This window comes from Rhincodon typus, chromosome 33, assembly GCF_021869965.1.
Source record: "Rhincodon typus isolate 14 chromosome 33, sRhiTyp1.1, whole genome shotgun sequence".
NCBI classification, from domain to species: domain Eukaryota; kingdom Metazoa; phylum Chordata; class Chondrichthyes; order Orectolobiformes; family Rhincodontidae; genus Rhincodon; species Rhincodon typus.
The window spans coordinates 31,993,681-32,005,058 of record NC_063364.1 but is presented as its reverse complement, the minus strand read 5'-3'; the positions used below and the strand labels follow the sequence as shown (position 1 = coordinate 32,005,058).

At 47.3% G+C, this 11,378-nt stretch overlaps 1 protein-coding gene across 1 annotated transcript; it reads left to right on the top strand.

Moving 5' to 3' along the window:
• Positions 1-267: 267 nt before the first annotated feature.
• LOC125486781 (spatacsin-like) lies at positions 268-10,968 on the top strand. Its single transcript, XM_048615762.1, has 3 exons — positions 268-947; positions 2,529-2,713; positions 10,724-10,968. The coding sequence occupies exons 1-3, from the start codon at positions 724-726 to the stop codon at positions 10,966-10,968; spliced, it is 654 nt and encodes a 217-aa protein (XP_048471719.1). The 5' UTR covers positions 268-723.
• Positions 10,969-11,378: the final 410 nt, after the last annotated feature.

Sequence of the window (11,378 nt, the reverse complement as noted above, 5' to 3'; positions counted from 1 at the left end):
GAACATCCTCTATTTTTCCTAAGCTCCCACCATTCAACATGTGCTCCCTCGCTGTTAGTCTTCCCAAAATACATCACTTTTTTTTTCAATTTGTGATATTGTAGGTGTCATTGATTTGACCATCAATTACTGCCTATCCTTAATTGTCCAGAAGGGAGTTAAGAGTTAATCACATTGCTGTGGTTCTGGAGTAACTTTTCCGCCAGACCAGGCGAAGATGGCAGATGTGTTTTCAGCATTGGTTTTATGGTCATGAGACTCTTCATTCCAGATATTTATTGATTTCAAATTCCATGATCTTCCATTGTGGGATTCAAACCCAGGGCCCCAGAACATGCCCTGGATCTCTAGATTAATAGTCTAGCTGTAACATCATCATCATCATCACACATTTCAGCAATAAACTCCACTTGTCGCTGTTTGCCCATTTGGCTGAACAGCCTCTACACTGATATACCACAATCCGGGATCGATTGCTTTGCTCTGATTCATGGGGGAGAATGTTGTCTGATACGCATCCAAACTTGATGGCAAAATCCCCGCCCCTCTCCGGCGATTGGTTCACTGTCCCTGACGGCACCGAATCATGAAGCCGATAGGCTGAGACCCTTGTCAATCAGAGGCCCCGCCCACCATCATCAAGCTAGGTTGTTGCGGTCCGTGGCTCCCCGGTTCCCGTTTAACAACAGCAGGTGTCTGCGGGGCCTGGGTCTCGGTAAGGCCATGGAGACCAGCCCGAAGGTTCTCGAAGTCTTGCTGGACGATGCGCCAGAATGGAGAGAGGCCAAGGGTGTGCTGAAGGCCAAGGCCGTGGGTTGTGGTCAGGCTCTGTGCGGTCTGGAGCCGCCCTCAAACCGAGGGGGCGGCCTGTGCTTCACCGCCCGCTGTCAGGATTCAGGCCGCTGCTGCCGGAGGAGAGTAGCTGCTCAGGCCGGGAGCTTCACTGAGTGAGTTGTCCTGAGGTGACAGCGGCGACCCGAACCCGTCGTGTGACGCCATCCGCCCACGTGACCGGTCCCCCGGCTCGGCATTCTGGGAACTGTAGTCCGGTAGTGGGAAAGGGTTTTGAGGCACAGAACAGGGAGTAAGATCATGAGATTTAGGAACAGAAATAGGCCATTCAGCCCATCAGATCCTCTCCGTTCTGTGTGATCATGACTGATCTGATAACTCTCAGTTTTCCTGTCTTTTCCCAATGATTTTTGATTCTTTTATGATTAAAAATTAATCTCACCCTTGAATATATTTAATGACCCAGGCTCTCTGGTAAAGAATTCCACACATTCACCACCCTCTGAGAGAATACTTCCTCATTTCTGAGTTGAATGGGTGGCCCCTTACTCTGAAATTATGCCCTCTGCTCCTTTACTGTAAAGCAAAGGGAAGCCATCTCTCCTCATCCACCCCACCAAGCACCCTAAGAATCTTCTATGTTTCAATCAAGTCACCTCTCATTCTTCTAAACGTTAAATGAGCACAAACCGAACCTTTTCAGTCTCCTGTCGTGTGACAATTCCTGCACAAGTGAAACAAAACACAGAAACGCAGGAGAAATTCAGCAGGTCTGGCAGCACCTGTGGAGAGAAAGCAGAGTTAACATTTTGGGTTCAGTGACCCTTCAGAACTGTTTTAGATATCCAGCATCTGTAGATTTTTGCTTTCTTTGTTTAAGAGTTTAACTCCATGCCCTTTCTGTTCCAGGTATGCCTACCTTGAAGAGGTTTTGATCCTCTCTGCCACTTTCTATTCTAATCACTTTTTTTTTGGTTCACCATTGTTGTTGTAGCTGGATTTTGACAAGGTATTTGCCAAAACTCGCTGCCACATCACATTCCTCAGTGACTGCCTCTGGCTCAGACTCGCTTCATGTGAATTCCAACTGAAATTTAATCCTTTGTGTTTTGAATCCACCAGGGTCACAGGTATCCCCATGATGTACGACGCTCCTCAGACAGCTGTTCTGGTTGAAGTCTGAGCTCTACCCTCGGTTCATTCTAATTATTAGTATTTCTCATTCTTGAAGGTCTCGATGCTAAAGAGATCGAATCAGATATGGGCAAAACCTAGATTAGTAGAGCCAGATCATGCAAAAAATTTAATATTTGTCCTTTCATTTTTTTTTGTGCTCTCCATGCAATCCTTCACAATGCAGTGTTGGAAGAGGTTGATTGTGTCTGTCTGCAGTTGAGTGAAATGGATGTTTTTGTCAGGGTAAGCCCTTGGAAGAGCAAGCCACTGATTGAACACACAATAATTAATATACTGAAAGCAAAGCCTTAATCATTGAAATCTATACAAACTGTCAATGTTTATTGTTTAGAAAGTAGCACAAAAACTGGCTCATGGACACCTGCTCTCTGCTGGTGTTTAAGCTCCACTTGACTGCCCTCCCAACCTACTTCATCTTGGCCTACATCATTTTTCTGGTACAGCAGTTAGTTGCAGTAACTACAGCCAATGGAAACATTATTGATATGTTTCTTTTACCTCTCAATGTATTTTCTAGTTTTGTTTTTTTTTTTGGACAGGTTTGTTTGGGAAACAACTGAGATCTTACAGGCTTCACCTGTTAAGGAACGCCTTCTTGCTCTCAATAGTCGCAATGACCTGGGGATCTACGAGCTGTGTGTCCAGGATGGCATCTGTGACATCACCAATACCCACAGCTGTAGTGAGGAAGCACTGAAGAAGTTGGTTGAAAGCAAGAACCTGAGTGAGTGTTACTGTGTTTAGTAAAGAAATCCACCCTCATCCAACTGGTGAAAATGGGTGTATTTGGGGATTGTAACTGGGATGTGGGCATCACTGGCTGGGCCACTGTTTTATTGCCCATCCCCAGTTCCTCTGATGAAGGTGCTGGTGAGCTACCTTCTTGAACCATTGTAATGTTTAGGGTATACGTTATTCTGTTAGGAAGGCAGTTCCAAGATTCCAGTGATGTTGAGCGATGAACGATTATAGTTCCAAACTATAGGCTGAGCAATGGCCTAGTGGTTTTATTGCTAGATTATTAATCCAGAGACCCAATTAATATTCTGGGGATCTGCGTTCAAATCCTGCCATGGCGGATGGTGGAATTTGAATTCAATATAACATTTGGAATTCGGAGTTTTCAGCGGCAGCAGTGCGAGCCAGGGTGCTGACGGGAGGGTAACGTTTTTTTCCCTGTATAAAAACTTACCTCGTGCAGCAGGCTGCCTTGTTTTCGGCGGCGGGTTTGTGGAGAGAACGCGAGCCAGGAAGGAACTGATACATTCAGGCATTGGCTAAACCCGAAACACTACACGTGTCTCCCACCCATCCTCCCCCTCTAACCAAAAAAAATGACTGTGTGGAGGGCCGGTAAGGTGAGGCTTTTTTTATTCTTCTGGAAATCTAGAGTAGAGGGAATGGAAGCTAGGGCAGTTGCATGCTCCTCTTGCAGGATGTGGGAAGTAAGGGTTACTGCTGGTGTCCCCTCTGACTTCACCTGCGAGAAGTGCACCCAACTCCAGCTCCTCACAAACCGCATTAGGGAACTGGAGCTGGATGAACTCCGGATCATTCGGGAGGCTGAGGGGGTGATAGAGAGGAGTTATAAGGAGGTGGTCACACCCATGGTACAGGAAAAAGGTAGCTGGGTGACTGTCAGGAAGGGGAAAGGGAATAGGCAGACAGTGCAGGGATCCCCTTTGGCCGTTCCCCTCAATAATAAGTATACCGTTTTGGATACTGTTGTGGGGGACGACCTACCAGGGGAAGGCCTTGGCGGACAGGTCTCTGGCACTGAGCCTGGCCCTGTGGCACAGAAGAGAAGGGGGGAGAATAGGAGAGCAATTGTAGTGGGGGATTCAGTAGTAAGAGGCACAGACAGGCGGTTCTATGGACGCGAATGAGATGAACGGATGGTATGTTGCCTCCCGGGTGCCAGGATCCGTGATGTCTTGGATCGTGTCTTCAAGATCCTTGAGGGGGAGGGTGAGCAACCAGCAGTCATGGTACACATCGGTACCAGTGATGTAGGTAGAAAAAGGACTGAGAATGCGAAAAACGAGTACAGGGAGTTAGGTTGGAAGCTGAAGTCCAGGACAAACAGGGTAGTTATCTCTGGATTACTACCAGTGCCACGTGATAACGAGGTAACAAATAGGGAGAGAGTGTGGCTAAACACGTGGCTACAGGGCTGGTGTAGGAGGGAGGGCTTCCATTATGTGGATAATTGGAGCACATTCTGGGGAAGGTGGGACCTGTACAGTAAGGACACTGAACCGGAAGGGCACAAATATCCTGGGATGGAAGTTTGCTCGAGCTATACGGGATGGTTTAAACTAGATTGGCAAGGGGTGGGAACTGGATTTGTAATTCAGAGGATGAGACATTCAGCCTTCCAACAGACACACAACAGGGAGTGAGGTTGTTAATAAAGAAATGCGATCGATGGAGCGAAATTGTGGACACAGATGGTTTGAGGTGTGTATACTTCAATGCTAGAAGTATCGGAAATAAGGCGGATGATTGGAGTGTGGGTCAGTACTTGGAGCTACGATGTTGTGGCCATCACAGAAACTTGGGTAACTCAGGGACAGGAATGGTTGTTGGAAGTCCCAGGATTTAGTTGCTTTAAAAGAAATAAGGAGGGTGGAAAAAGAGGCGGGGGAGTGGCATTGCTTGTCAGGGCGAGTATAGCAGCTACTGAAAGGCAGTTCGAGAACGATATGTCTACAGAGTCAGTTTGGGTTGAGGTAAGGAACAAGAAAGGAGCAGTCATTTTGTTGGGGGTTTTTTACAGACCCCGTAATAGTTGCAGAGAAGTGGAGGAGCGGATTGGGAGGCAATGCTGGAAAGGTGCAGAAGTCACAGGGTTGTAGTCATGGGTGACTTCAACTTTCCAAATATTGATTGGAAACATTTTAGTTGTAATAGTTTAGATGGAGAGGATTTTGTCCATTGTGTTCAAGAAGGATTCCTGACACAGTATGTAGATAGACCAACACGAGGAGAGGCCACTTTGGATTTGGTGCTTGGCAATGAACCGGGCCAAGTGTTAGACCTGTTGGTGGGAGAGCATTTTGGCGGTAGCGATCATAACTCTGTTACTTTCGCAATAGTCATGGAAAAGGATAGGTACATACAGCAGGGTAAGGTTTATAATTGGGGGAAGGGTAATTATAATTCTGTTAGGCAAGAACTGGGTAACATAAAATGGGAACAGATGCTGTCAAGGAAGAGCACTATTGAAATGTGGAGATTGTTTAAGGAATGCATACTGCGTGTGCTCGATTATGTTTGTCCCTAGCAGGCAGGCAAGATGCGGTCGAGCAAGGGAGCCTTGGTTCTCAAGAGAGGTCGAACGACTGGTTAAGAGGAAGAAGGATGTTTATGTAAGGTTGAGGAAATGAGGAATGGAAGAGGCTCTAGACGGATACAAGCTATCCAGGAAGGAGCAGAAGAAAGGGCTTAGGAGAGCTATAAGGGGGCATGAGAAAACCTTGGCAGATAGGATCAAGGAAAACTCCAAGGCTTTTTACACATATGTGAGGAATAAGAGAATGACCGGAGAAAGGGTAGGGCCGATCAAGGATTGTAAAGGGAATTTGTGCACGGAGCCTAGAGAGATAGGAGAGGTCCTTAATGAATACTTTTCTTCGGTATTCACAACTGAGAGGGACCTAGTTGTAGAGGAGGACAGTGTGAAACAGGCTGGTAGGCTAGAGGAGGCCGCTGTTGGTAAGGATGATGTGCTAGGAATTTTGAGGAAGTTGAAGATAGATAAGTCCCCCACGCCTGATGGGATTTATTCAAGGATACTATGGGAAGCGAGGGAAGAGATTGCAGGGCCTTTGGCAATGATCTTTTCGTCCTCACTGTCCACGGGTATAGTGCCGGAAGATTGGAGAGAGGCAAACGTCATTCCCGTGTTCAAAAAAGGGAATAAGGATAACCCCGGAAATTACAGGCCAGTTAGTCTTGCGTCAGTGGTGGGCAAATTATTGGAAAGGGCTCTGAGATAGGATTTATGATCACTTGGAAAGGCACAGTTTGATTTGTGATGGTCAGCATGGATTTGTGAGGGGTAGATCATGCCTCACAAACCTTATTGAATTCTTTGAAGAGGTGACCAAACACGTGGATGAAGGTAGAGCAGTGGCTGTGGTATACATGGATTTAAGTAAGGCGTTTGATAAGGTTCCCCATGGTAGGCTCATGCAGAAGGTAAGGAGGCATGGGATAGGGAGAGATGTGGCAGATTGGATTCAGAATTGGCTGACCCTTAGAAGACAAAAGGTGGTAGTGGACGGAATGTATTCAACATGGTGCTCAGTTACGAGTGGTGTACCACAAGGATCTGTTCTGGGTCCTCTTCTATTTGTGATTTTTGTAAATGATTTGGATGAAGGAGTGGAAGGGTGGATTAGTAAGTTCGCGGGCAATATGAAGGTGGGTCGCGTTGTGGACAATGTGGAGGGCTGTTCGAGGTTACAACCGGACATTGATAGGATGCAGAGCTGGGCTGAGAAGTGGCAGATAGAGTTTAACCCTGAAGAGTGTGAGGTGATTCATTTTGGAAGGACAAACTTGAAAGCAGAATACAGGGTTAAGGGAAAGATTCTTGGCAGTGTGGAGGAGCAGAGGGATCTTGGGGTTCATGTCCACAGTTCCCTGAAAGCTGCCACCCAGGTGGATAGAGTTGTTAAGAAGGCGTGTTTGAGTTCAAGGGCCATGAAGTTATGCTCCAGCTATACAAAAAGCCTGGTTTGGCCACATCTGGAGTATTGTGTCCAGTTCTGGTCGCCTCATTACAGGAAAGATGTGGAAGCATTGGAAAAGGTGCAGCGGAGATTTACCAGGATGTTGCCTGGAATGGAGGGAAGGTCTTACGAGGAAAGGTTGAGAGAGCTGGGGTTTTTCTCTTTAGAATGATGAAGAATGAGAGGTGACTTGATAGAGGTGTAGAAAATGATCAGAGGTATAGATAGAGTAGACATCCAGAGACTTTTTCCTAGGGTGGAGGTAGCTATTACGAGGGGGCATAGTTTTAAGGTGAGTGGAGGTAGATATAGGGGGGACGTCAGAGGTAGGTTCTTTACTCAGAGAGTGGTCGGGGTGTGGAATGCATTGCTGGAGCGGGTAGTGGAGTCGGCCTCGTTAGGGCATTTAAGCAGCTATTAGATAGGCATATGGATGATAGTATAAGGTAGGGATGGAGGTTAGATAGACTTTAGGATTAGGGTAAAAGTTCAGCGCAACATCGTGGGCCGAAGGGCCTGTACTGTTCTATGTTCCAAGTTCTGTGAGTCTAATGATTGTGAAACCGTTGTCGATTGTCAGAACACTCCATCTGGCTCACAAATGTCCTTTGGGGAAGGAAACTGTCATCCTTACCTGGCTTGGCCTACATGTGACTCCAGACCCACAGCAATGTGGTTGACTCTTAGCTGCCCTCTGGGGAGTGGGTAATAAATGCTGCCCTAGCCAGTGACACCCACATCCCCGAATGAATTTTAAAGAAAAAAATTAGGATGGTGTGTAGCTTGAAGAGGCATGTGCTGCTGCTCCCCTGCATCAGTTGCCAGTGTCCTAGTTGTTTGAGGTTGTGGGCTTGGAAGGTGCTGTTGAAAGACCTGGGTGATAAGTAGTAAATAGTTGTGGGAAATAAATGAAGCGTCAGGAACAGCAGTTTTACATAGCAAGTGTTGTGATCTGGCATACAGTTGTTGATGCCATCATGATGTTCAAAAGGGAATTTGGATAAATACTCGGAAGTAAAAAAATTTACAAGGAAAGAGAAAGACAGTGAGACTAATAGAATAGTTCTTTCAAAGAGCTGGAACGGGCATGATGGATCAAAGAGCCTTCTCCTGTATCGTATCATAGAGTCTTAGAGGTTTGCAGCCAAGAGAAAGGTCCTTTGGCCCATTGAGTTGCGCCAGTCAAAAAACAACCACCAGGTGCAGTTGTAGTATGGCGCACTGACCTCTACATCGCCGATGCCGGACGCCAACTCTCCGACACCTCCTCCTACCGCCCCCTTGATCATGACCCCACCCCTGAGCACCAAACCATCATCTCGCAAACCATCCACAACCTCATCACCTCAGGTGACCTCCCACCCACGGCCTCCAACCTCATCGTTCCCCAACCTCGCACTGCCCGCTTCTATCTCCTTCCCAAAATCCACAAACCTGAATGCCCTGGTCGACCCATTGTCTCCGCCTGCTCCTGCCCCACCGAACTGATCTCCAACTATCTCGACTCCATTTTCTCCCCCTTGGTCCAGGAACTCCCTACCTATGTCTGTGACACCACCCACGCCCTCCACCTCCTCCAGAACTTCCAATTCCCCGGTCCCCAACACCTCATCTTTACCATGGACGTCCAGTCCCTCTACACCTGCATTCCCCATGCAGATGGCCTTAAGGCCCTCCGCTTCTTCTTGTCCCGCAGGCCCGACCAGTCCCCCTCCACTGACACCCTCATCCGCTTAGCCGAACTCGTCCTCACACTCAACAACTTCTCTTTCAATTCCTCCCACTTCCTACAGACAAAGGGGGTGGCCATGGGTACCCGCATGGGCCCAAGCTACGCCTGCCTCTTTGTAGGTTACGTGGAACAATCCCTCTTCCGTACCTACACCGGCCCTAAACCCCACCTCTTCCTCCGTTACATTGATGACTGTATCGGTGCCGCCTCGTGCTCCCACGAGGAGCTCGAACAGTTCATACACTTCACTAACACCTTCCACCCCAACCTTAAATTTACCTGGACCATCTCTAACACCTCTCTCCCCTTCCTGGACCTCTCTGTCTCCATATCGGGCAACCACCTCGAAACCGATATTCATTTCAAGCCCACCGACTCCCACAGCTACCTAGAATACTCCTCCTCCCACCCACCTTCCTGCAAAAATGCTATCCCCTATTCCCAATTCCTTCGCCTCCGCCGCATCTGCTCCCAGGATGAGGCATTCCACTCCCGTACATCTCAGTTGTCCTCGTTTTTCAAGGACCGTAACTTCCCCTCCTCGGTGGTCGAGAACGCCCTCAACCGTGTCTCCCACATCTCCCGCACCTCATCCCTCACACCCCGTCCACGCAATAAAAACCAAAAAAGAATCCCCCTCATCCTCACGTACCACCCCACCAACCTCCGGATCCAACGCATCATCCTCCGACACTTCCGCCATCTGCAATCCGACCCCACCACCAAAGACATCTTTCCCTCCCCACCTTTATCTGCTTTCCGGAGGGACAACTCTCTCCGTGACTCCCTTGTCCGCTCCACACTCCCCTCCAGCTCCACCACACCCGGCACTTTTCCCTGCAACCGCAGGAAGTGCTACACCTGCCCCCATACCTCCTCCCTCACCCCCATCCCAGGCCCCAAGAAGACTTTCCACATCAAGCAGATGTTCACCTGCACATCTGCCAATGTGGTATACTGCATCCGCTGTACCCGGTGTGGCTTCCTCTACATCGGGGAAACCAAGCGGAGACTCGGGGACCGCTTTGCAGAACACTTACGCTCGGTTCGCAACAAACAACTGCACCTCCCAGTCGCGAACCATTTCAACTCCCCCTCCCATTCCTCAGACGACATGTCCATCCTGGGCCTCCTGCAGTGCCACAACGATGCCACCCGAAGGTTGCAGGAACAGCCACTCATATTCCGCTTGGGAACCCTGCAGCCCAATGGTATCAATGTGGATTTCACAAGTTTCAAAATCTCCCCTCCCCCCACCGCATCCCAAAACCAGTCCAACTCGTCCCTGCCTCCCTAACCTGTTCTTCCTCCCACCTATCCCCTCCTCCCACCTCAAGCCGCACCTCCATCTCCTACCGACCAACCTCATCCCGCCCCCTTGACCTGTCCGTCCTCCCTGGACTGACCTATCCCCTTCCTAACTCCCTACCTACACTCACCTTTCCTGGCCCCATCCCCGCCTCTTCGACCTGTTTGTTTCCTCTCCACCTATCCTCTCCTCTATCCCTCTTCTATCCGCCTCCCACTCTCTCCCTATTTATTTCAAAACCCCCTTCCCCTCCCCCTTTTCTGATGAAGGGTCTAGGCCCGAAACGTCAGCCTCTCTGCTCCTATGATGCTGCTTGGCCTGCTGTGTTCATCCAGCCCTGCACCTTGTTGTCTCACCTAATGACTCTAATCCCATTTTCCAGCACTTGGCCCAAAACTTTGTCTGCCTTGGCACTGTAAGTGTACATCTAAATCCTTCTGAAATAATGAGTGTTGCTGCCTCTATCTCCTTTAAAGGCAGTGAGTTCATTCTGTGATCTGGTTTTGCTTCTATAATGTACCATAAGGGCTACTTACATCATTATAATTTACAGATCACAGTGCAGAAAGCATTTTACATTATATTAATTTAACAGGGCCACATATCCTTGAAGATAGAAAATGGATTTGTGCATTAAGATTTTATTCTCAAATGTTTTCTTAAAATTAGTTACTCATGTTATTGACCAATACAGTATGGAAAACAAACATCATGGAATGTATGTCTTCTCTTGCGTTGCTGTTCCCAGAGTTTTATAAATCTGCCTGACTAGAAAATGGAATTTTTTAAAAAAAGCTATTCCTGGATGCTGGCTTAATAGTCTATAAGATTGTTTTAATCACTTAAAAGTCAAAATGACAATGCCACACACCATGTAGATTTACAGGAAATTTGTCTTTTTTTTTTATTCTTTAGCATTTAGCTAGTTCAAAGCAAGTTGTTTTTGTTTTTTAGGTCTGCCTTCATCTTTTACTGTGAAGATTCTGTCATTTAAAAGCAGCACATCCTGCCTGTTGCTGGATAATTGCACACTGCTCCATCTGACTTGGGTGGACAGCACCTCGGCCGCTGATGTTTTTGGCTGCTTCAAACTGTGTCTGCCCCCTGGTGCTGCAGAGAGGATAACAGATGGTCAGATTCACCAAGAAATGCTTTTCTTGTTGGATAGTGCAGGCTGGATATGTATCCTTTTTACCTAAAAAGACTTGTGTTATTGAACAACCTTACATAAACCACTGCGCAAATAATTACCTCTGAGACACCAAATTTCAGTATAGCCTGCATTATAAGATGTAAGTACTTATTCATTGTGGAAAACTAACAATCTTGCAACAGTACATTCATCTGGGCCAGGGGACTAATTGACTATAATGCCATATGCTGTAATGCACTGTTGTAGCTCTTTTGACTGAAATGTGCAAAGTTGAGTGATTCTCATCAAAATATAATGGGGAAGCTTCAAACAAAGAACTTTTGTTAGCAGCCATTTTAAATTTCCTCCGTAACATTTTTGATTTATTATTAGCACTTATTGAAGAAACTATATTGGTTATGTTACCAATCCTGACCCTAGTTGGGAGCCTGAATTAACTATGCATGCAGCTAAAAT

What these genes read in the sequence shown, in the direction of transcription:
- LOC125486781 (XM_048615762.1), top strand. Translation starts at nt 724, where the DNA reads ATGGAGACCAGCCCGAAGGTTCTCGAAGTCTTGCTGGACGATGCGCCA. An exon ending in CAGGCCGGGAGCTTCACTGA is followed by an intron (nt 948 to 2,528) that starts GTGAGTTGTCCT and finishes TTTTTTGGACAG; the next exon opens with GTTTGTTTGGGAAACAACTG. An exon ending in GGTTGAAAGCAAGAACCTGA is followed by an intron (nt 2,714 to 10,723) that starts GTGAGTGTTACT and finishes TTTGTTTTTTAG; the next exon opens with GTCTGCCTTCATCTTTTACT.